The sequence below is a fragment of the Panthera leo genome, chromosome D3 (genome assembly GCF_018350215.1).
Source record: "Panthera leo isolate Ple1 chromosome D3, P.leo_Ple1_pat1.1, whole genome shotgun sequence".
Lineage (NCBI taxonomy): Eukaryota > Metazoa > Chordata > Mammalia > Carnivora > Felidae > Panthera > Panthera leo.
In genome coordinates, this window is record NC_056690.1 from 27742991 (window position 1) to 27766529 (window position 23539).

The 23539-nt window shown below is 59.5% G+C and overlaps 2 protein-coding genes across 25 annotated transcripts; one reads left to right on the forward strand and one right to left on the reverse strand.

Moving 5' to 3' along the window:
• Nucleotides 1–2474: 2474 nt before the first annotated feature.
• CCDC188 (coiled-coil domain containing 188) lies at nt 2475–7541 on the forward strand. 23 transcript variants are annotated; one of them, XM_042910697.1, is made up of 10 exons: nt 2475–3110; nt 3298–3405; nt 3505–3669; nt 3853–3909; nt 4018–4077; nt 4479–4536; nt 4783–4832; nt 5110–5308; nt 5753–5821; nt 7246–7541. In XM_042910697.1, the coding sequence occupies exons 1-10, from the start codon at nt 2577–2579 to the stop codon at nt 7500–7502; spliced, it is 1557 nt and encodes a 518-aa protein (XP_042766631.1). In that variant the 5' UTR covers nt 2475–2576; the 3' UTR covers nt 7503–7541. The 23 variants fall into 23 exon arrangements, 22 of the variants coding, with proteins under 22 accessions (XP_042766631.1, XP_042766622.1, XP_042766628.1 ...); XM_042910688.1 differs by lacking the exon at nt 4783–4832 and adding an exon at nt 4235–4299 and having other exon boundaries at nt 4398–4536; nt 4923–5308; nt 7246–7507; XM_042910694.1 differs by lacking the exon at nt 4783–4832 and adding an exon at nt 4235–4299 and having other exon boundaries at nt 4923–5308; nt 7246–7507.
• ZDHHC8 (zinc finger DHHC-type palmitoyltransferase 8) lies at nt 5853–21650 on the reverse strand. 2 transcript variants are annotated; one of them, XM_042910686.1, is made up of 11 exons: nt 21547–21650; nt 14474–14595; nt 14142–14299; nt 13882–14054; nt 13555–13657; nt 13014–13105; nt 12706–12847; nt 12376–12496; nt 12194–12303; nt 9841–10841; nt 5853–6818 (listed from the first exon to the last, which is right to left on the reverse strand). In XM_042910686.1, the coding sequence occupies exons 1-11, from the start codon at nt 21648–21650 to the stop codon at nt 6593–6595; spliced, it is 2352 nt and encodes a 783-aa protein (XP_042766620.1). In that variant the 3' UTR covers nt 5853–6592. The 2 variants fall into 2 exon arrangements, with proteins under 2 accessions (XP_042766620.1, XP_042766621.1); XM_042910687.1 differs by lacking the exon at nt 5853–6818 and adding an exon at nt 7428–8708.
• Between the last annotated feature and the right edge of the window lie 1889 nt (nt 21651–23539).

The following is a 23539-nucleotide window of genomic DNA, read 5'->3' on the forward strand; positions in this document are numbered from 1 at the left end:
TAATAAACATTAAAAAAATTTTTTAAAAGATCTCTGTCACAGAACTACAATGAATAATCCTAAATTTGCATGGAACCACAAAAGACCCCAAATAACCAAAAAATTCTTGAAAAAGAACACGACTGGAGGTATCACACTCTCAGATCTCAGGATTTATTACAAAGCTGTACTAATGGAAACAGTATGGTACAGGCACAAAAACAGACACATAGATCAATGGAACAGAATAGAAAACCCGGAAATAAACCCATTATTATATGATCATTTAATCTTGGACAAAGCAGGAAAGAATATCCAATGGAAAAAAGACAGTCTTTTCAACAAATGGTGTTGGGAAAACTGGACGGCAACATGCAGAAGAATGAAACTGGACCACTTTCTCACGCTATACATAAAAACAAATTCAAAATGGATGAAAGACCTAAATATGAGACAGGAAACCATCAAAATCCTAGAAGAGAGCAGTAATTTTTTTTTAATTACAGGCAGTAATTATTCTCTGACATCAGCCATAACAGCATTTTTCTAGATATGTCTCCTGAGGCAAGAGAAACAAAAGCAAAAACAAACTATTAGGACTTCATTGAAAGAAAAAGCCTCTGCACAACAAAGGACATGGTCAACAAAACTAAAAGACAGCCTCCTGAATGGGAGAAGATACTTGTAAATGACATATCCAATAAAGGGTTACCATCCAAAATATATAAAGAACTTATAAAACTCAACACCCAAAAAATAAATAATCCACTTTAAAAATGGGCAGAAGTAGGGGCACCTGGGTGGCTCAGTCGGTTGAGCGTCCGACTTCGGCTCAGGTCATGATCTCACAGCTCGTGAGTTCGAGCCCCGCGTCGGGCTCTGTGCTGACAGCTCAGAGCCTGGAGCCTGCTTCGGATTCTGTGTCTCCCTCCCTTTCTGCCCCTAACCCACTCGCATTCTATCTCTGTCACTCTCAAAAATAAATAAAGATTAAAAAAACTTTTTTTAATGGGCAGAAGTCATGAACAGACATTTCTCCAAAGAAGACATCCAGATGGCCAACAGACACATGAAAAGATGCTCAACATCATGCATCCTCTGGGAAATACAAAGCAAAACCACAATGATATATCACCTCACACCTGTCAGAATGGCTAAAATCAACAAAAGAGGAAACAACAAGTGCCGGCAAGGATGTGGAGAGAAAGGAACCTTCGTGCACTGTCGGTAGGAATGCAAACTGGTGCAGCCACTCTGGAAAACAGTGTGGAGATTCCTCAAAAAATTGAAAATAGAACCACCATATTATCCAGTAATTCCACTACTGGGTATTTACCCAAAGAATACAAAAATGCCAATTCGAAAAGATACATAGATATATCTACCCCCAATGTTTACAGCAGCATCATCAATAATAGCCAAACTACAGAAGCAGCCCAAGTGTCCATCAATAGATGAATGGGTAAAGAAGATGTGGTATATATATACAATGAAATATTACTCATCCATTAAAAAAAAAAAAGGAGTGAAATCTTCCCATTTGCAACAGCAGGGATGGATATAGAGGATACAACCCTCAGTAAAATAAGTCCGTCAAAGACAAATGTCGTATGATTTCACCCATACATGGAATTTATGAAACAAAACAAAGAAAAAAAGAGAGAAACCAAGAAACAGACTCTTAACTATAGAAAAGAGACATGGTTGCCAGAGAGGAGGTGGGGGGGCAGGGAATGGGAAAATAGGTGATGGGGATTAAGGAGGCACTGGTTGTGATGAGCACTGGGTGGTTATGGATGTGTTGAATAACCATATTTTACCCTGAAACTAATATAACACTGTATGCTGACTATACTCCAGTTAAAAATTTTTGAATAAAGTTCTCTGAGAGGTGGGGGAAGGCCTCTGAAATGCTGAAGAACAATCTTGAATCTGCTTCCATCACTTAACAGTGATGTGACCTTGGGCAAGTGACACAATGTTTTGTGCCTCAGTTTCCCCACCAATAAAGAGGATGATAATCATCCTTACAGAACCATTAAAGTAAATGTTTAATAAATGATTTTTTAAAAGTAAAATCCCAAAGATAGGTCAGGTAAAAAAGCCAGGTGGTGGGCTAACCTCTTCTGTGTGATGAGGAGGTAAAGGCACAGGGCGCTCAGCTGTGCAGAATGTGCAGCCAACCCCAGAAAGAGCTTCATGATCAGGCTTATGGGTGGTGGGGGGCGGGGGACTGAGGTGGGAGAGTCACACTGGACACCTTGTTTGGCGTTTGTTTTTGTTTTAACCTTGTGTCTGCATGATCTGTTTTATGTTTTCAGAAAATAGCTAAGGCTGGTGAGTGAGCTAGGGTGAAGAAGAGGCAGAGGGGGTGAGTGGAGGAGGGTACTTCAAAAACAGGGATGGGGTGGGAGGGGCCCCACCAGCCCTGGCTCTGGCCACCGCCCTGACCCATTGTGACCTCCCTGGATGTGCCCAGGCCTTTGTGACAGGCACCCTTGAGGAAGACCTGTGAGCCATGACACCTAGAGGGCCCTCAATAAGAGGGTGGCACGTCAGGCCAGGCTAGAGCCTGGACCTGGGGTTTAGAAGGGGTTATGGAGGGGCCAAAAACCCTGGGTCCCTGTGGCCACTCCCACCCCCAATGCCCCCAACCATCAGCTTCGAGCAGCCATGCAGGTTGCCTGGATCCACCCTGCCAGGGGTTTGTAAGATGGCCCTGCCTGGTACCTCTCAGCTCCACTCTCTCAATAGAGTCGGCCAGACCTTTCCCACCTCCGGGGGTAGGAGGCGGGGGGCCCAGGGTAGGGGCTGAGGTACCTGGGAGCTTTATGGCAAATGAAGAGGGAGAGATGCAGCAACAGAGACCGAGAGACCCAACCGGGACAAAACGAGGGCAAGAGGAGGCAAGGCTGGGGTGGAGCTGGCCCCTGCACTCAGGACGAGAGCAAGGGGCCTCCAGGCCAGGGGGATCCCCCAGCTCAGGGCCCAGACCCGGCCCTTGCGCACCCCTGCCAACAGGGGCAGGAACCCCGGCTTCACCCAAGGCAGCCCCCTCCCAGCTCCAGAACGTGCCCCTGGGTCCTGCAGAGCAGTCCTTCTTCCAGCTGGAGCAGGAAAACCAGAATCTGGTAAGTGAAGAGCCCACCGAGGCTGTGGGGCCAGCCCAGGCTCAGAGCCCATCTGTGCAATGGGTTTGAAGCTGTTCACAGAGCCGCAGCTTCTGCCCCAGCTTCTGCCCCAGCCCCCGCTATCTCAGTCCCCTGCCCAAGAAGTGGCTATGACAAGCACTCCCATCTTTCTGCCTCCCATCCTCAGAAAAGACAGAACCAGGATCTGCGAGAGCAGCTGGGGGCCCTCCTGGGGCCAGGGCAGCAGTTTCTGCCCCTATGCCCGGAGCACTCGAGCTGCACGGCCCTGGCCTGGGTAAGTGCATGGCAGACATCTGGCCCCAGCTGGACAGAGGGCAGCTGTCAGGAATGACCCAGTGACTCCATGTACCATACCCCTGCTCTGGCTCTCAAGCAGTCCGTGACCACAGATGCTGCCCATGGCCTTGGGGCTGACCCAAGGGCTCTTCCACAGACCCCTGAGCAGACCAGTGCCCAGCCCCTGGAGGACGGGGCACCCTTGCAGCTGCTGCGGCAGGAGCTGTGCCGGGGGGAAGAGTCCTTCGTGCAGCAGTCTCAGGTGGGTCCCTGGGAACTGGGCTGAGGGGGCAGGGTCCTTCATGCAGCAGTCTTAGGTGGGTCTCCAGGAGTTGGGCCAGAGGTGGGGGGCAGGGGTTCTTTATGCAGCAGTCCTAAGTGGCTAGAGGAAGAAAGAACTGACACTGCTGGCCTTGCCTGTGCCCACATGGTGACCATCCTCCAGAATGAACTGCAGCAGATCCGACTGTCCTTTGAGAGGAAGAAGATGGCCATTACCGAGGTGCCTGCCTGGCTGGGATGGGACAGCTGCTGGGGGACCCACCTGGTGGGACACATCCATGGGTCTTGTTCCTTGGAGCATGTGACCCAGCCTCCCCTCTCCCACCAGGTATGGGATGGCGTGGCCGAGGTACATATGGCCCTGAACAACCAGGCCACTGGGCTCCTGGTAGGTACTCAAAGGGTGACACCTGGAGAATGAAGGGAACAGGGACTAGGCAAAGTGTGCAGGGGCAGGGGAGCTTTGAGAAACAGGGGAATATAGCAGAATAGTCAGGGTTAAAGGACCTGTCTTACTTCCTTTGCCTCCCCCTGCCCCCCGCCAGAACCTTAAGAAGGACATCCGGGGAGTACTAGACCAGATGGAGGACATTCAGCTGGAGATTCTAGGGTGATGTGCAGGGTCAGGGGTCTGGGGCCCTGGCTGAACTGGGAAAGGGGCTGGTGTTCTGACCAGGATGGGTGGATCAACCCCTGACCCCTCCCCAGTTCCACTACACCAGACCGAGAGGTGCTGCAGGCTGGGGTGGGGGACGTACATGGCCCTGACTATACAGCCCCCGTCCCCAGGGAGCGTGCCCAGTGCCGCACCCAGGCCAGGAAGGAGCAGCAGATGGCATGCATAGCGGTAAGCCCCCCACCCCACACCCTTTCCCCGTCTGACCTCACCCTGGAGGCCCCTCTCAGGGAGGAGATGCAGGCTACAATGGAGGAGGCCCCAGGGAGGGAGCCACACCAGGAGCCAAATGACCCTGAGACATGGCTGCAGGTGCCTGTCCTGGGCACTGGTGGGGTAGTGGGGAGAAGGTAAGAACTCGCAGCACAGGGACCCCTGCCATTGGGGGCAAGCTCTGACCCAGCCCCTCCCCTGCAGAAGGCAAGGCCTCAGCTGGGATGTTCCGAGGGCCTCAAAAGCCAGCTCTGGTAGGTGGCTATGTGAGTGCATTGGTAGAGCCCAGTCCCCTGGGACCATCCCCATGGGCACCCCCGCCCCCTGACCGCCGCCGCCCGCAGGCTGCTGGCCCTGAGGCTGCTGCTGGGCACCCTGCTGGCCTGTACCGCCGCCTACGTGTACGTGGTGGACCCCGCGCCCTTCGAGGGGCTGGTGCCTCCCCTGCTGAGCCGCGCCGCTGTCTGGAAGCTCCGGGCCCTGCTGGGCCCATTCCTGCACCTGGAGGTGGACGACTTCCTGCCCTTCTAGGCCGGAGGCCCAGCGGCCCCAGCGAGGAGGAGGCCAGGCGGCCGGCGCGGCCCCGGGTGCCCAGCGGCCGCGCCGGCCCCTGCCCACGGCACTGCCACACGCCATCCCCACCAGGAGCTGCGGAGAAGGGTGGAGGCGGGGTCTGTCCTGAGGGCTGGGCCTGCGGCTGGACATACAGTCGTGACACACACGGCAGCGCGTGAGCTTGTTTCCATGGAAACAGGGGAGAGGGGCAGGAGGTTTTGCAGCCTTCTGAGGGCAATCTCACAGTGGGGATTCCTCAGAGTGGTGCCCCTGCCTCAGTGCCCACACCCCATCTGTCCACTGGTCATCAGCGCCTCCACAGGAAGCCCCCAGCCCACCCCTGGCCACCAGGGAGGGCTCTGAGCAGAGGGTGTAGCAGGAGGGTCTCCACTGAAAGTGAGGATGAGGATCCTCAGGCCTCATCCCTGGGGCTGGGCCCAGTCAGTAGACCTCAGGGATGAGGTTCTCAGTCCTGAATCTGCTGACCCACTGACTTCACACCCCTCATGTAACCCTCTGTCCTTATCTAGCCGACCACCCCACCCTCCCCACACTTGACCGGCCATCACCCTCCCACCTCCCACTCCTGTCCCCTCCCTGACCCAGGGTCCCTGTCCAGCCCAGCCTCCTGGCACTGCCCCAAGGCTCGGAGGACAGGGGGACCACGTTGGTGGACAGAGCCATGGAGGTAAACACCAAAAATTTTATTTAGGGCATTAAATGGGGTTGGGGGAAATACCTTTTAGGACAACGGAGAGTAACTTTGTGGCTTGCTCATCCCCAAGTGGGAGAATTAGAGGCACCGCCCAGGCAGGAAAAGGGCTGGCCAGAGCTCTGCCCTGCCCCTGGGGGCGTCCAGGCCCTGGCTGGCTGGCAGGGACTGTAGGGCTGTGGGCAGCCAGGCCGTCTGAGGTCCCCCAGGTGCCACATCTCGGAGTGAAAGAGTGAAGACTGCTGGGTGGGGTCAGGCAGAGCTGTCACCAGGAACACACTGGGCTGGCAGGATCTCCTCCCCGCCCAGGCAGGGCCTGGATGACTCACCAGGCTGGCGGCTCCAAGAGGTTAAGGCATCTGTTCATGTGCTGGGTGTGGGGAGGGGGGAGTGCAGTGACCTGCAGGGGCAACCTGAGACCCCCACCCCAGCCCAACCCACAGAGGCCTGGGCTCCCTGGGGAGGAAGTGGCATCTAAAGTGCTTGGTCAGGCAGGGAGATCGGGGTGATTAGTGCAACACCCCGGGAAGGCCATGCTGGTCCCAGCAGCTCCAGGGCCCCTGCCTGGGGTGTTGGACCCCCTACAGCAGGTGGGGACTTCCTGAGGTGGGTGGGCACAGGGTCACAAGCCCCAGTGGGCTGGGAGTCAGTCAAGGTGCGGCTGGTGGAGAAGGGACCCCCAGCCCACAGCCCAGGGTCTGTGGCAGCCTGGCTTCCTGGGCTGTCCTCTCGGGGCCCCGGAGCTGCCTACTTGGTGTCCCGCTCAGGCCCCGAGAGACCGGGGAAAAGGCTGGAGGCGGCTGAGTGCAGGCGGCACATAGCCCCTCGGGGAGGCGCCCTGGCGGCCGGGCTCCAGGGTGCCCGCAGTGGCGGGCGGTCCTCAGGGAGGCCAAGGTGGCATAGGTGCAGGCCGGGGGGCACCCTGGGCTGGCCACGCCGGCCCCATCCACGGCTGCAGGTGCCGATCCGCCCCCTGTGGGCCGCAGCGTCCCATGAGAGAGAAGCAGAAAGGTGGAGGTCAGCATGGGGCACAGCTGCCCAGTGCAGGGTCCGAGGCCCAGCTAGCCTCCCATGTTGGGCCAGCCCGTGCCCCAGACCCCAAGTCTTTGACCTGGCTGTCTCAGTCCTAAAAAGCTGTGAATTCCCAATTCCCCCACCCCCAACATTTGGCAGTGGGAGGTGGGGGAGTAGGGGAGGCACTCAGGTTGCCAGGAGGGTGAGTTCTAGTAAATGTAGCTACAGGATGCACCACTGGCACCCACAGGGCCCTCAGCTAGCAGGTGGCCCCCAAAGCACCCTCTACTTCCCTTACTCCATCTCCCCCAAAAGCCGCTGGGTTCCCAGGGGGCCCTAGGGTGGCTGCAACCCCAACCTTTCTCTAAATGGCCTGTTACTACCAGGGATGACGCAGACCCATGGGAGCCTCATACCTGGCAGCCAAAGACCCATCGGCCAGCCCCCACCTTCCAGGCTTCCAACTCAGCTTAAGCCAGTGGAAACACCCACGAGGAATGCCCACACCTTTGGCCAACACCTCTCCCAGAGCCTGACCCACTCTGCCCCCTGCCCCTGGAGCCCCCGCATTGCAGCAACAGCCCTGGCCTTGCTGAAGGAAAGGATCAAAATGACTCTTTTTCTTTTTTTAATAAAATTATAGATATATAGATGTAGATATAAAAACATAAAACAGACACAACGCAAGCGGACGCTGCCGTGTGCTTACTCTCGGGTCCCTGGCGCCAGGCAAAACTCTGACCCCCTCCCCGATGTGCTTCCCACAAGGACGCCGAGGCTCCAGTAGGGCCCAGACTTTGCATGCCATGGGGTGGGGAATCTCCAGTTTGGCAGGGAGGGGACTCCTGGTCTCATGGGCACCTTGTAGCAGCGTCCGGCCCGTGCCTGCTCCCACCTGCCCCCAGTCGCCTCCCACAAGAGCATAAAGCAGAGGTTAAGGCTTCAATGAAAGCGAGTTTCCCGGCAGTGGGAGCAGCGGGGGCCCGAGCGTTAACACATGGGACGTGGCATGGCAGCGCAGCGCACAGACACGGGGACGCACCCACCAGCTGGGTGAGACAGGACACACGGAGCCGAGACCCCACCCACAGCTGGCTGTCTGTCTGTCCATCGTCCACCTGTCTGTCAGAACCCAGAGCAGTCCCAGAGCTGGGTGCCTGGAGGCCGGGGCTGGACTCCCCGAAGAAGAACTGGCCTTGCCAAGCTACAAGCTTCCAGCAGGTCCCTGAAAGGCAACGAGTTAGGAGCAGCCGGGCGGTGGGGCCTCGGTCCAGTACAGCCAGGGACCCAGGCCTCTCTGTCCATCTCTGGGCCACAGTGACCCGTCTGTAAGGGGAGTAGGTGGGGACCAGCCTGGGGACAACCTCAGGGGCATGGGTGCAGTCGGTGCAGATGCAGTCCGCACCACCTTGCCGCCCCCACCTGTGGGAACAGGGGTACCAACACACAGATCTTGCAGCCTGGGGGCCCTCAGCCCAGCTGTGCCCTGGAGAGCAGATGGGTGGATGGACGGGCGGAGGAAGAGGGACAGGCTTGTGGAGGCGTGGTCTCTTCTGCTGACGTGTCCACACCAGGACTGGGCCTCCTCATCTCCCAGGGCAGAGAAGTCGGGAGGGGGGGCAGCCGCTGGGGGTCCTGGTCCCCGGGGCTCCACGGCGGATGGATGGCAGTCAGTCCTCACACTGAGATCTCGTACGTGGTCCCACCCACGCCGGACACCTTCTTAACGAGCGTGTGCCGGGCAGGGCTGGCGGAGGGCCCTGGGGGGCCAGCAGCAGGCCCCAAGCGGGCCAGGCCCGGGGACTGCCCGTTAAGCTTACTTGGGGGGGTCTTCAGCTGAGGGTGGTCCCTGCATCAAAACAAGCACACACACGCACACCCACAGTGAACACGGGATCACGGCATGACAGAGGCCAGCGGAGGCAACAGGACAGATGACGCAGACGTAGATAGAGCCCAGGGCAGCCCCTGCCTCTGAGCCCAGAAGGTCCCACCAGCAAATGGGTGGGGATGCAGGGCCTGCAGAGGGAGGGCTATTGCTGTCACAGGACAGACAGACAGATGTCAGAATGGCCATCACCCCCCTCCCAGGTCCCTTGGTCCCTCCCACTGGCACAGATCACAGAGTGCAGGGAGGCCAGGTGGACACTGGCCAAAACCCCAAGCCCTGCACTGTTCTAGCGCCCCAAGCTGGGGAGCCCAGGGGTGACTGTGGGACCCCTTCCCTACTACCTCCTAGGAAGATGAGGGGAGGTCTTTCTGCCCTCCAGCCTGCCTAGTATTGACCAATAGCATTTCTGATCTCACTGCCCAAACATCCACAAGGGTGGGAGCCACTCCCTCCTTTAACTGCCACCCACTGGGACAGTTACACCCACAACAGGGACCTCCTCCCTGACTGAGCCTGTGCTCAATGTGGCAGGGGTGACACCTTGACGATCCCCATGCACCCACTGCGGGGCTCAGCACACACCATGTGTTCAGCTCATATACTTGGACCCGACCTGGCAAGGCAGCAAGCCTAACTTCCAATTATCCGTCTGCTAGGGACCTAGAACCAGCCTGCCCTGCTAGGCCTCGGTTTCCCCATCTCTGAGCAAAGGCCCTTACTTCCTGGGGCTATGTGCACCCAGGGCAGCATGTTCTGCCATGGGGTGATGTCCCCCAGATACAGCCTCCTGGACAGACACCATTTCCAGAGGAAGAAGCCCTGGGGTCCCTGCTACACTTGATCATGCCAGCTAGGGGAGAAGGTGTTCAAGATGCAAATCCTCCTGCCTCCCATCCTGGGACATGCCGGGGTGTCCTTAAAGCTGGGTGACCCCCATATAGGCTGGCCGGGAGCCTCCAAGGAGGGTGAGGCTCACCCCTGTAGGCAGCCATTGGCTTCCTGGACAACCCCCACGTGCTCAGCCAAGAGGCCCCACAGGCGGTTGGACACTTGATTGGTGCTGGGAAGCCCCCTGCCCCCTGGCACCCACCTCTGCATGGCCAGCGAGGGTGGCGACTCCGGGAGGTCCGTGTGGATGAAGGCGACAGCTTTGGGGCCTGCATAGGAGGGTGAGCGGGGTGTGCTGGGTGGGGAGGGTGGGCCCTGGCGCACCGGGGACCTGTGCGAGCCGCTGCCGGGCCGAGGCCCAGGGGCGTTGTTGTTGGCCAGGTCAGCCTGCAGGGAGGAGGAGGAGGTCCGCGGTGCCCGGCTCACGGCACTGGACAGCGAGGACAGTGAAGTCTGCAGCGCGGGGTTGCGGGCACCACCGAAGCCAGGCCCTGCCACCAGGTCATCTCTGGAGCCATAGCGCAGGGAAGGGCCCCGGGGGCCCTCGGACAGCACACTGGCCTGCTGCAGGCTGTAGGAACTGGGCGCATCATAGACGCCTGAGTCGCCAAAGAGCGAGTCGGCCTGAGAGCGCAGCAGCCGTTCCCGCTCCTCCCTGTCCTTGCGCTCCTGGATGGAGGCCATGATGGTCCTGGACAGGTTGTCATAGCGCACAGGCGAGGGCTCCCGTGGCCGGGGACCCAGCACCGGGCTAAAGCTACGGGGCGGGGGTCGTGGCGGGTCACCCACTGCCCCCGGGTGCAGGTAGGGCGAGCGGTAGCTGGCCATGCCAGCCGAGGGGTGGGCTGGGCACGTGTGGCCACTGGGAGATCCAGGGTTAAGCAGACTGTCATAGGACAAGCTGCCATTGCGGTTGGGCAGCGCGTGGGGGGCAAAGATGCTGCGGTGGGGTGTGGGGGGCCCACCCTCAGAGCGCAGAGGCTGCAGGGCCACGTGGTCCCCGCCCCGCCGGCTTGCTGCCTTGAGGCTCAGGGAGCGCAAGGCACCCGAAAAGGTATCAGCAGCACTGAGTGGCGGGGATGGCGGGTAGGCTGCGTGCAGGCCTCCGGGCGTGTAGTCGGGGAGGTCCAGGCTGGGCTCTGATGCAAAGTCCAGGCTGTGGATGCTGTCCTCCCCTAGTGTCAGGGAGTCAGGGCCCGGGACCTGCAAGGAGAGAGGGCACACCTCTACCACTGCCCAGCCACCATGTCCCACCCAGCCACCACGCGCTCTGTGTCCACACAGAAGCTACAATCCTGGTGACATCAAAAGTAGCCACACGTGCAACCAACAAGCTGTTCCTGGAAGCTCTCCATCCCCTGACTACCTCTTCCTTGCCCACCACAGAGGCAAGTGGGTACAGGGTAGACCAGAGCACCCAGATGCTGCCTCTCCAGAGAAGGCTTTGCACCCTGCTCCTGCTCTTACTTCCCCGGGGAAGAGGAGAGGGCTGTGGGAAACAGCCACAGGAGCTGGACCTTGAGGAGACACAATAACCACACAGTGGCCCAGAGCCCTCTGCTGGGCACCTCACAGCTGAGGATTGGAGTCTCTGCAGGGTAAGACCAGAGCTGGCTGCTACATCCACCCAGGGCAGTACCCTCGGAGCCCACCTGGGCAGGATCTCCTGGGGAGGGGCGGGGGGGCAGCCACAGCAATAGGGAGGAGGGGCCTCTTTGATTCTCCCGGAATCAAGGCATGCCGCAGCCGGATTGGGCTGGGGATGAGAGCCTGCATAACCTCAAAGCCGAGACAGGGTGTTGGTAGGGACAAATGTGGCCTTGGGGTACTTGGCCAACCAGCCAGAATCCTCATGGGATCGAGGACAATCCCAGGAAGGAGATGAGGCAGGTAAGGGTACCTAAAGCCTCCCATTCCCAAGGACACTCCTCCTGGGGCAGGGCTATGGCATGTTGGCCAGGGAAGCCCAGATGCCCTGCCCAGCCCAGAGGGTCCTGAGATGCAGGGTCAAACAGGCCAGGGGTCTTGAGGAAAGGGGAGTGGTCCAGGTATACTGGCCCAGTCACAGGCTAGCCTCTCAGCCAGCCATGAAGGAGGGTGGGCAGCCTGGGAATGTTCAGGGTTCTGGATCATTCCTCAAGCTGTCCAGGGCTGCCAACCGCTCCACAGTGATTGTAGAATACTTATACAACTCAGAAAAAATAAATGTGCTTTCTTAAACAATCTCAAATTCTTCTGAAGCCTTCCCGTGGGCCTTACAGAGTGACTAATGGTGGAATTTCAGGCATCCTGGCACATACTGCTCCTGGGGGCAGCCGCCTACCAGGCCAGTGGGCAATGCCAGCCAAGGAGAAGGGGCCAGCCAGGACTGCTTGTGCCAGGCCTTCCCTCATGCCTAGCAGGGATGCCCACAGGGTGAGGCCCTGCTGGTACCCACAAGGCTCTCTATGACCCTATGGCCCCAGGGGTGGGGCCTCTAGGAGTGGGACCTCTGGGGACAGGGTCTCCAGAAGGGGTAGAGCAGGATCTCCTGGGGCGGGGCCAGGCCTCCTCACCTGCTCACCAGGCCCGCAGAAGGGAGCCTTGGGACCCGAGGGAAAAGCAGGCCGGAACTTGTACATGGCAGGTGTCGGGGGGCTGGTCCTCTGCACCGACAGGGCGCTCTCTGGGGAGATGGACCGCGGTCAGGCTGGGGTCAGTCCATGTCCCTCCCTCTGTCTGGCCACCCCTACCTCACCAGCACTGCTTGGGCGTGGGGTCTGCAGGTCGCCTCCGAACGTGCCGGCCTCCACCTTGGGGGGCAGTGGCGGCCCCAGGTCCAGCGGCTTCTCATCCAGCCGGTCCAGACTGCCCTTGGACTGGGAGGGGGCGTGGTCAGTGGTAGGCAGGGCATGGGCCAGGGGTGGGGCATAATGGGGACTCCTCCCTGGGCCCTGAGCTCTAGACCATTCCCCAGAATCTACCCAATTCCTCCCCCTTCCACTTCTAGGTCCCCTCCAACATAGTTGCTTCCTGCCTTCAAGGGTCTGCCTTCACCCCATCCCCTACCTGACCCCAGGGCCCCCACCTTGCTGCGGCCCAGGCCAGCCTTCAGCCCGTTGTCACTAAGCTTGACCTTGAGTGGGGCAGCTCGCTCCAGGAGCTCAGGCCGAAGGAAGGGAGGCTTCAGGCGAGCAGCCAGCGGCAGCCGGGGAGGCTCCACCACGTACCTGCACCAGGGGCAAAGGGGTCAATGGCCAGGGTGACCTGGCCTGAACGCTCACCAAAGACAAGGCTGGCCACACCTGCCAAGGGCAAAAGTAGACCAGGCTGAGGGTCCGCACCTGCCCACCCCAAACCCTGCAGGGGTCCCTTGACACCCCGTTCAGGCCTCACCGGGGTGCCAGAGGGCTGCACAGCACGTGCTCCACATTCCCATAGCAGCCTCGGGTGAAGGGGTTCACTCCCCCACGGAACTTCCCCGTCACCTGTGGACATGGGACCCCTCAGCCAGCCTGGCCACCCAAGGTCCAGGCCAAGGTGGACCAGGGGACAGGCAGGGACAGCTGGGGTTCCTCAGATGTAGGCTGGGCAGGGTCAGCCCATGAGTGCCCCCCCCCCCACCCATTTACCCCGAGTGTCCCTGCAGGAAGCTGTAGAATTTCTGGGCCCTGAGTTACTGCTAGTACAGTTGTCCACAGGTAGGAGTGAGCAGGGGGACAGGGCAGGTGAGGTCCCATACTCCATTCCCCCACCCAGAGTCTCCAGGGCCAGATCCTCCCCCTATAGAAGCTGCACAGTCCACCTCACTAGAGGGCTCCAGTAGCCCTTTCCCTGACACCACCCCCACATGGTCCTGGTGTAGTCCTGGCCCTCTTGGCCCATAGGGGACCCCCCCCATTCCCATCACTGCATGGCCCTCTCCTAAGGTCAGCACCTGCTCGTTGGTGGTACGCCCCCGAGTGACTAGCACCACATGGAAGCCAGTGAGGCCGATGACAGGGATGAAGAAGAGGCCAGCCACACACATGACGGCCATGCTGGCCCGTTAAGGCCAATGGCCATAGGCAAAAACATGGAGCAGGTGCCTGTGAACAAACTATTCCCACCACCACCCAACCAGGAATGGCAACCCACCCCCTGGGGACTCCCAGGCAGTCCCCAGCCCACACTGTCAGGCAGTCCCCAACCCACCCCGAGCCTCAGTTTCCCCCGTGGAATGTGCCCCCAGCCCATACTGTCTTTGCGGTTAGGCCAAGGATACGTGATGGTAGTGTGGGCGGCTCCCAGTCCCTCAGCGTGGTTCAGCACATAGACCAGGCCAAAGGCGACGACACCCACCATGTGTGCACTGAGCGACAGCAGGAACAGGAAGAAGTAACGGTAATTGCGGCGCCCGATGCAGTTGTTGACCCAGGGGCAGTGGTGGTCAAAGTCCTGGGCAGGAGCAATGAGTCAGGGCACAAAGTGGGTGGGAGAGGAGAGACATGGAGATGGGGGCGGACAGGGTGGTGGGATGGTCACCTCTACGCAGTTGTCGCAGACGCTGCAGTGGGAACAGCGAGGTGGACGGTAGAAGTGGCAGGTTGCACACCACTTCATTCGGACCTGGATGCCCCGTACATCCACATTCTTGTACAGCGGGGCCCGGAAGTCATCCTCCTTATCCTCGTCCTCATCCGCTGTGAGCCAGAACCAGGGGAAGGTGGCAGGAAAGTGACTTCCTTGGCAGGAGAGCCCTTCCCGAATCTCTGCCAGCCCACACACCAGGACCCACCCCACCCCAGGCTCTTTCATGTCAGCCACTTACACTCTAGTGAAAGTGAGCAGATTATGTGCCCGGTACAGGGCCCTACCTCGGGGGAAGACGCCAGGGTCCATGAAGGTGGCCATGCTGAAGTTGGCCAGGACAAAGAGAAAGATGATGCCATTGTAGACGGGAACAGCTGGGGACACAGCTCGAGTCAACCATGGGCACCTGCATTGGACAGCAGGATAGAGGTGGGTCTGGGGGTGCTGAAGCTGGGTGGGGAGGGGAGGTGGCAGCAGATGAATTAGGCATGGCCATACATAGGAAGACTGGGCCACTGAGACCACCATCAATGCTCAGCGTGGGAGTCAAGAAGGCCACTGCTGCCACATCCCTGCTGGGAGACGCCTGTACATCAGCCTGCTGCTCCTCTACTCAACCATTGGGGCTGAGCACCTTGTGCATGGTGTGCTGGCTCCCTCTATGCCAACACCAACTCCAGCATACTCCAGGTGGCTATTAGGAGCTCAACTCACAGTTGAAGAAACTGAGGCTCAGAGCAGCCCGTGGGCCGGAGGGGTGGCAGACTGGGGGGCGGGAGCCCAGGATGAGAAATGAGCCTACTCTGCCTGTGTACTATGATAGACAGAGGCCAGCCCCAGCCCTTACCCAGCCCTGTCCCCAAGCCCAGCAAGGCCCCTTCACCAGGGAAAATTCTGTCAGTAAATGCACGGTGGGTTGTCACCCCCGGTTTTCCCTGAGGGGTGCAGTCTCAGTGTCTGGGCCACTGGGCACATCCCCATCCAGGCAGCCCCTTCTTTTCCCTTCTTTTTAGTTTGTCACCTTACTATCCATATGGCAGTGCAGAATACCTGGAGACTCTAGAAAAGCACAATACCCCGCAACCACTCATCATCGATTTCTACCCCTCAGCCCTTGGCTCCAAGGCTGCCCCCTCTTCCAGGAAGCCTTTCCAGACTCCTGGCACCCCATAAGGGTCACACACACCTCCCTGGTGGGTGTTTTGTCACAGAGAGTGTCCTCTTCAGCCCTCTTGGGACCTGATCAGAGACCCCTCCCTGGAGACAACCAGTACTTGGGCACATGGCCTGTGGTCCCCTGCCCTGACCCTGCAGCAGGGTCCCTGAGTCCATTCACTTGATTCCCATAAAGTTCCTCTGGCCTCAGGTTCCTGATCTCTCCCATGGCTCCTGGCTGCTTTGACAAGTGGGGGGCACCCACTTGGGAGTTGGGGGGGTTGTTCCCCTTCCCATAACTAGCCCCTCTGTGGAGTTGGGAGTGCCAGAGGAGATCCCCTACGGTAGCCCTAAGAGGACAGGGCATCGTGGCCTCCAGCAGGGTGAGCAGTACTCATGGCCTTACCCACCGCCCCAGCGCACACTGGCCACGCTGGCGCACCCACGCCTGTCTTGGCCAGGAGCCAGCCCTGCCACCCCAGCAACCACCTCCATGGTAGCAGAACTTCGCTATTTTTAGTGGAAAGCGAGAGGCTATTTAAAGATTCCACTTCCCACGGCAGCAGGCTCAGCGGGCCAGGAGCCGCAAGTTACCCCATCCTCTTCTCCAGGACCTGCTGTGGAGGTGGATGCACTCCCCGAGGACACAGGTCCCCTCTGCCGGGAGGGCTTTTCTCTACCACCCCCTGCCCAGGCAGCCCAGAGCACCCACCAGTAGACGCCTTCCACATTCCCCATCCCTGTGGGCTGAAGCCTGGCATACAGATGGTGCTGAATGTATGCTGTGGTCTCTGATCCAATCCCATTCAGCAAAGTGACAGTGGGCTCCTGAGGCATGGTCTGCTCAGCTAGGCGGGGTGGGGGCAGAAGCCAAAATGCCAGTGGGGATGGGCTCTCCAGGCAAGTGAGAGCTGCCCGCTTAAGAGAACCAGGTACTCCGAGGAGCCAGGGAGAGGTGCGGGACTGTGGGCCCCGCTCAGGTGGTACAAGCCAGCTCTCCATGATGCCTTCTGGGAAGGGCTAGCTATGCAATCTATACAAAATGAAAATGCGGGCGCCCTTGTTTAGAAAGTATCAAGGGGCTTCTGGGTGGCTCAGTCGGTCCAACTTCGGCTTGGGTCATGATCTCGTGTTTCGTGGGTTCGAGTCCCATGTCAGGCTCTTTGCTGACAGCTCCAAGCCTGAGCCCTCTTTAGGTTCTGTGTCTCCCTCTCTCTCTGCCCCTCCCCCGCTTGCACTCTGTCTCTCCCTCTCTCTCAAAAGTAAATAAACATTAAAAAAAATTAAAAAGTATCAAGAATTTCAAGACACTGACAGCAAAATCATTAAGGGCAAGTGTGGGCTCTCATGCACCTGTGAGTCCCGTGGCATCAGTGGGGCCAGCCTGCTCTGGGAGAGGAAGGAGCTGAGAGGTCCTGAGGTGCTCCAGGGCCTGCAGATGTGCACACACAAGGTGGAGGTGGGTGGGCACTGAAGGTAAGAGGACACATAGGGGAGGCCAGAGCAAGGGCCCTGTCCATTACTGTTGTCCAGATTTTGCCAGTGGATACTACCTGCCCTGTGCAGTAGAACATGAAATCCACCCTTCCAGCTGTGGGGAGTGGGTGTTTTTCTGTTTTCTCTATTTTAGAGGCAAGGAATAGGTATAGGAGAGCTTGTCACATATCAAGGCCTTGGGGTGAACCTACGTCTGGGCTGGGATTCTAACCATCATGCAGGCAGGCAGGGACTGAACCCCATGGGCAACGCCCCAGCCACACTGACCAGAGTTTCCCGTGGCCCAGGTGGCCTGTCCTCCCTGAGCCTCAATGATCCCGCCAGGCTGCATGGGTGGCCCTGAATGAGATGTCTGGGGCTGGGGGGAGTGGACAGCACCTGCACAGCAATGGGCCCATGTTTGGGATCTGCACTGTGATGGGGCAACGTTTGCACTGAGGTGGTGGGCAGCCTCTGTTCACCGTGGGCGCCAACCCCCTGCATGCCTGGGCCACACATACCAGGGAGAGTGGGGTGGGGCCTCAGCTGGTGTTGGGCAGGCTTTTGGGGAGGTAGTGGGCAGGTTCTTGAACAGGGACCTGAGCCATTGGCCCCTCTGCCCACCATTGCCAAGCCCCCAGGCTTGACTCAGATGCAGGATCAGGCATTCCCCATGCATTCTTGTCCTCCCCATCCTCCCTCAGGGGGCCTTTGCCCCTAAGCCATGCCATAAGGAGGGTCCTAGCCTGGGTCATGCCTAAGGAATACATATCCTCATGAACATGCAGGGACACACGCACATACACATAAGCGATGCACACACAGATACACAATATGCTCCAAGACACACTTGTGTGAATACATGTCGGTACATGCATGCACACAGACGCATGTGCATACATAACCACATTCAAAAGGCACATGTATTCAAGCACACATCGACACGTATTGACACGCAAGACACACATGCATAAATATTTGCAAAGACAGATAGGCCCGCTTGTGCACATGCTGGCACACGTGCAGAAACTCACACATAGATGCAGACGTGCCCTTCCTCACACTGACCCCCTTCCCTATGCTTCCCATGGACCAGGCAAGTGCGAGGACATGTGAGGACATGAAAGCTCTGTGGGCAAGGCCTGGCAGGCAGAACTGCTCAGTCCACCTTGAATCTATCCTAGGCTCCAGGAGGGCCCCTCTGCCCACAAGTACAACACTCCATTCCCACCCAGGGGACTGTATACTCCGGGCAGAGGATGGCCACCCCTTGCTGGCTGCAGCCATACTCTGGGCCCAGGGCGGGCCCGAGTGGGGGATGGCCCAGCTCTGAAGCTAGAAGCCCTCCTCCCCATCCAGCCCCCGCCTCCTGAGTGTCAGGGCCACACGCCACCGCCATGGGCCCCACCCAGACTGAGGCCCCAAGTCTGCCTGGCCCAGCAGGGAGACACCACCCAGTGGGGGTGGGGGGTTCTGCAGGGACAGTATGCGCACCGCAGCTAAATGTGGAATGGAAAATTTTACCTCAGGAGTTTTCATTTAAATCGGGTTCTTCATTAACACTGTGTTTAAGAATAATGCTCACACACGGGAGCACCTGGGACCAGAGGGTTTGTGGCCACTCTGCCCTGGTCAGGCCAGGCAGGGCCTCTGTCCTTGTGCACCCATTCCAGTCCCTGCAGACATCTGAGCAGATGGGGAAACTGAGGTTCAGGAGGCCAAAGATACCCTAGGCCACAGGTAGTGAAGCCTGCCAAGGGGCTCACCTCAAGTTTCCTTCCTTCCCATGTGGACCCTGCCAGGAGCTCTGTCCACCTGGGCCTTCTGTACTTTCTGGGCCTCTGAGTATGGGGAAGGCTCAGGCCCGTCCTGGGAACTAACTGCAACATCCCAGAAGTCAAACCTTTGGTCCTGGACAGACATAAGATGGCCTAGCCTGGCCCCAGGTGTTGGTAGTCTGAAAGCAGCTCCAGTTTTCTGATGTCTACAGGGTCCTCTGTCATTCTGCAGACTGGCTCTGGGAGGAGAAAGGGCTGAGGTGGAGGCTCTCAGAAACGGCACCTCCCACCCCAGCACCTGACCCAACCTGGCACTGAGCCACAATGTGAAGGGTTTCTGGAGCCCAAGGGGACACGACTGTACCAGGAACCTAGGAAGGCTTCCTGGAGGAGAAATGCCTCTGGATACCTGCCCTTCAGTGTGATGCTCCCCATCCTCCAAGGGGGATGCCCCACCTCTGGTCATCCTATCCACACCCCAGCCTCTCCTGGGCAACATGTCTGAATATCCTGCTTGTCCCAGCCCCCTCAGTGAACTGGCCCGAGGAAGGGGTCCTCGGTCTTCTAGGCTCCTGGCTCCCCACCCTGTATGATGTCAGTGTAGACCTGCCTCAAAGGGGGCAACTCCTGTTTGCTGAACAGAGAGGGGGCCTGGGGCCACACAGCACCCAGTGAAGTTCAAGGGGGAGAGACAGAGAAGAACCCTGTGGGGGCCCCAAGGGCAGGGTGGGGAGGACACAGGAGTGGACTGCTCCTTTTTGAGCACATGTCTAAGTCTGCAGAAAGAGAGCGAAAGTGTGGGGGCTAGGGTGACCAGAGGCTTGTCCCAAGGAGGGGACCACTGGGAGCCCTGCTTGCCTGGAATCTGCATGCTGTGAGTGGTGTCACTAGGCCTGGTTTGCCTGGCAGAACCCCTCTCAGGAGCCCAGTTGTCTTGGAGGACTCCAGGGGAGCCAGGGGTGGGGGTGGGTTAGGGCCCCCAGTGGCCTTTTGGCCCGGAGAATGTGGCCTCAGAGGCTCAGGGGAGCCCGGTCCCAAGGGCAATCAAGCCTCCCTTGGCTAGATGGTCACTGAGCCTGGCCCCCAGCTAGTGCCCTTTCACCCCCATCTTACCGCAGGGACACATGCCACCTTCTTTCAGGCAGAGTGGGTCACATACAAGGCAGGACACAGGAAAAGGCCTGCAGTGCCCTTGAGGGAAACCTGCACCTCGCTGGGCTGTTGTTCCTGAACCCTGAACCCAGAACCCCAGCTCTGAGAACAGAGGAAGGAAAAACTTGGCAGGGTCCAGGAGCATCAGCGCCCACATCTTGGGAGTCGAGTTCATAGGGCAGTCTTGTAGGGGCCCTCTGAAATCACGGGAAGGGCTCACAGCAAACTCACTATAGTGGGGCTTAGGTGAGCCTAGGAGGAGATACAGGCGGGCTCTCTGGGGTAAGGTTGATTTCAATTTCTTTAAAGATTTATTTCCGTGCATTTCACAAGTTCTTGAAAGAGAACACGTATTACTTTTAATGTTAGAGAGGAAAAACACTGAACTGCACTTTGGGAGTGAGAAACCAGGATCAGTAAGTGGAGGTCAGGCTACCAGGAAGCACACCTGAGGCCCTTCCAAGTCCCAGACACTGGCCCCGGGGCCAGGACGACTGGGCCCCACACCTCCAGAAGACCTTGCACCCACTGCCCACCTGCCCCTCTCCTCTCTGCCCCACAGCCAGCAGCATCTGAATAACAAGAACATGCCTGCTTGCCAAAGCCAGAAATAAGCCCGTCCACACAGGCCTTTTTTAAACACACTCTTGGCAGCCTGTGGTGCCCACCCAGTCCCGGCCTCCAGGTAGAGGGCTCCCGCACCTCCATGGGCACCCAGTGCAGACTCGCTATCCTCACAGCTGCTATCCGCACTCTTCCGCGCTCTTGCTAAGGCCAAGGGTGCCAAGCCAGCTCCTGCTCACTCCTGCTCTGGGCTCACACTCCAGGGCTGACCTGCTTCAGAACAGAGGCCTCACTGGCTACAGCCACTTGTCAGGCTTCAGGTTCCCAGGAAGGCTTGAGTGGTCATAGCTTTAGTTACCTGGGCTGTCTCGGCATGGGACCTGTGGAAGGGGGTGGTCCCAAATCTGTACGGCTAAAGCCTGGAACCCCCAACCCCTACTTGTACCTGGGGTGGGGGGTGCCCCACAACAATTGTGTTGTAAACAGGCTGATGTGTGAGCCAACCTGTCTCAGGTGAAGAAGCTATGGCTGCATGGGCCCAGGGCTCTGCCTACCTTCTGACTCAAGGGTCCCAGTGCCTGACATGACCGGTGTCCCTGGATGTGACCTGGTCTGGGCCCTCCTGCTTCGACCCTGAGCCTTCCTGAGAAGGTCAAGGGAGGGTGGAGGGCATTGCCAAGCCACCATCAAGGGTGGCTTTGGGGCAGGCACGTGGCAGCCAGGCCAGGCCACACCTACGCAGGAACAACTTGGCTCTGGCCCTGGGCTGGACACCCAAGAGCTGCCCTCAGCTCCTTGCTGGAGGCTGGTGGCTCTCTACAGCCCCTGTCCCCTCATGCAGCCTGTTGGGAGGGGAGGGCTGCAGCCACACCTTGGGCAGCCACAGCACACACTCCCCTATTCGGGCCCAGCTCCTCACACTCAGGGCCTGGCACACCCATGAGATGCCCACCAGCCACTAGTGTCCCCACACACAGAACTCACCTGTCCCTGGTGCCCCAGGATAGGTACACTCACTGTTTCTGTCTCAGCCCAGGCGGGGGGCTCACGTGCGCATAGCCCTGGTGCCAGCCCTGCCATGCCCAGCCCTCCCTGCCCCTGCCCCCCTGCCCTGCCCAGCCCGCGGGCCCTGTCCCCCCAGCCCTGCCAAGCTTCATCCCTTGTTGTACCGACCCCTGCCCCTTCTGGCCCGGCTGTGGTCGCCTGTGCCCCCGGTGACGCGGGGGACTCACGTGAACACGAAGAACAGGGTGCTGGAGCCGACCAGCAGCGCGGCGGCCGTGGCCACCGGGATGTACTTGGCGGGTTTGAGGCGCGTCCCGGGGCTGCGGGGCATCCTGGGCGCCGCGCCGCCGCATCCCTCCCCGGGGCCGGGCGGGCGGGGCCGGCCGGGGTCGGGCCGGGGTCGGGCCGGGGTCGGGCGGGGCGGGCTGGACGCGGCGCAGGACCCGCGGCGGCGGCGGCGGCGGCGGCGGCGGCGGCGGCGGCGGCGGCGGCGGCGGCGGCGGCGGCGGCGGCGGCGGCGGCGGCGGCGGAGGAAATCCCACCCCACGGGTAGCGGCGGCGGCGGCGCGCTGATGTCAGCGCGCCCCTTAAGGTGGACCGGGCGGGGAGGAAGGGGGGCCGCGGGACTGGGGCGGGGCCAGAGGCGGGGCCGGGGCGGGGCGGAGCTCGGACCCAAGGCAGACGCACCCGGCCCCCGCCCCGCCCCACGCCCTCCTCCCGGGGCGCTGCGTGCTGGAACCGCCCAGACTAGGGAGCCACCGAGCTCCATCGGCCCCGACTGTGCTGGCGTCCTGCGTGGCGTTCGGGACCTGGGCCTGGCGGCGCCGTTCCTCGCCTTGGTGCCCCAGCCAGGCGTGTGCCCGCGGCTCTGTGAAGCCACCCAGCCGTCGCACACCTGCAGTCCCTGCCCGCCGGGTGGACACCGCGGCAAACGCCAGGGCCCCTGTTCCCACTCCGCAGGCCCTGGCGCTGTGGCCTGTAGGTCGCCTCCTGTGCCTCTATTTGCACAGACTTTTCCCTAAACACCTTGGAGCCTGTCCCTGGGATCAGGTTGATGTCCCTGCTATTCCCGGATAGGGCCAGACCCCTCTCACCTGGAGCCCCCCTAGCATTCAAGGGGGTGGAATATTTGTGACACTGTATGGGCACCTTCATTGTTTATCTCCTGTCCATCCCACAGCCCTCGGGCCACTCGACTGAACTGTCCTGCTAGTGGGCAGGGTAAGGAGGGCAGGGGGCGCTGGTGCCTCAGGATCCTGGCCCAAGCTGCATGCTTGGGAATGTGTGCATGTGGGAGAGCTAGGGCCGGATGAGCCCCTCAGCCTCCCCAAAGCAGGGTGGAGTGCCCCTCGGGAAGCGCGGGGCACCCTGCCCCTGCCTGGGATAGGCCTGTGGGCAGGCCCACCTCCTGCAGGAAATCCCACCCGCCAGTGCCGCTGCCGCTTAAGGTGGACCTGCAAGCTTTGCAGTGCCTAGCTGCGGTATGGCTGGAGTGGGCTGAGCAGCCTGGCAGCAGTGCAGAACCTCTGGGAGGTTGGGACCTGGGGCAAGTTCTGAAGCCTCCACAGTGAGGACCAGCCAGTCTGTTCCCTCCTACACACTCCCAGAGCCCTCTGCCCAAAAACCAAGACCCACCAGCCGCCTCCCCAGGTGGGAATACAAGGCGGGGGGGTTGGCAGGGAGGGAATGGTCCCCACCCTCCTCAGCCTGACTTCCACATTTTGGCCAGAATCCCTTGCTGCCCAGGGGCCACCTCTTCAGGCCATGCTACCACAGGCCCTGGGGCTTCTTCACCCTGTGCCCTCCCTGTCTGTGTGAGAGCCTTATGAAGGCCCCAGCAACAGCTCTGCAAGCTGCTGGCTGTGAGCCATTAGAAAAGATGCCAGGCTGGGGGCCGGAACTGGAGCATTAATGCTGCTGCCTGACAGTAAAAATGGTAACGGGCTTTTCTTCCCATAACATCCCAGTTGTAACCTCTGCCCAGTGGGGAGCCCACTCCAGGGGGCCCAGCATGGGGTTGAGGGATACCCTAGCACTAAGTGGGTTAAGGCAGCACGGATGCTTGAGCGGACACGTCCTTACCTCTGCCTCAGCACTCTAGTGGCCTCAGGTCACCAGATAGAAGATCCAGGGTCCTCACATACAAAGACTCCAGCCAATACATGCCCCACCCACAGCTTCGCCTTTGTTCCTGCCCTTCTGCAACCCCAGCACTGGGAT

Bases quoted from the DNA above. Each gene is read 5' to 3' on its own strand.
- CCDC188 (XM_042910688.1), top strand. From the start codon at position 2,577: ATGGAGGGGCCAAAAACCCTGGGTCCCTGTGGCCACTCCCACCCCCAA. The intron at 3,111-3,297 runs GTAAGTGAAGAG...TCCCATCCTCAG, and splicing joins AGCAGGAAAACCAGAATCTG to AAAAGACAGAACCAGGATCT. The intron at 4,078-4,234 runs GTAGGTACTCAA...GCCCCCCGCCAG, and splicing joins ACCAGGCCACTGGGCTCCTG to AACCTTAAGAAGGACATCCG.
- ZDHHC8 (XM_042910686.1), bottom strand. From the start codon at position 21,650: ATGCCCCGCAGCCCCGGGACGCGCCTCAAACCCGCCAAGTACATCCCG. The intron at 14,300-14,473 runs GTAGGGCCCTGT...TCTGGCTCACAG, and splicing joins CCCTGGCGTCTTCCCCCGAG to CGGATGAGGACGAGGATAAG. The intron at 6,819-9,840 runs GTGGGTGCCAGG...TGCGGCCCACAG, and splicing joins CCCTCGCTGGCCATGCAGAG to GGGGCGGATCGGCACCTGCA.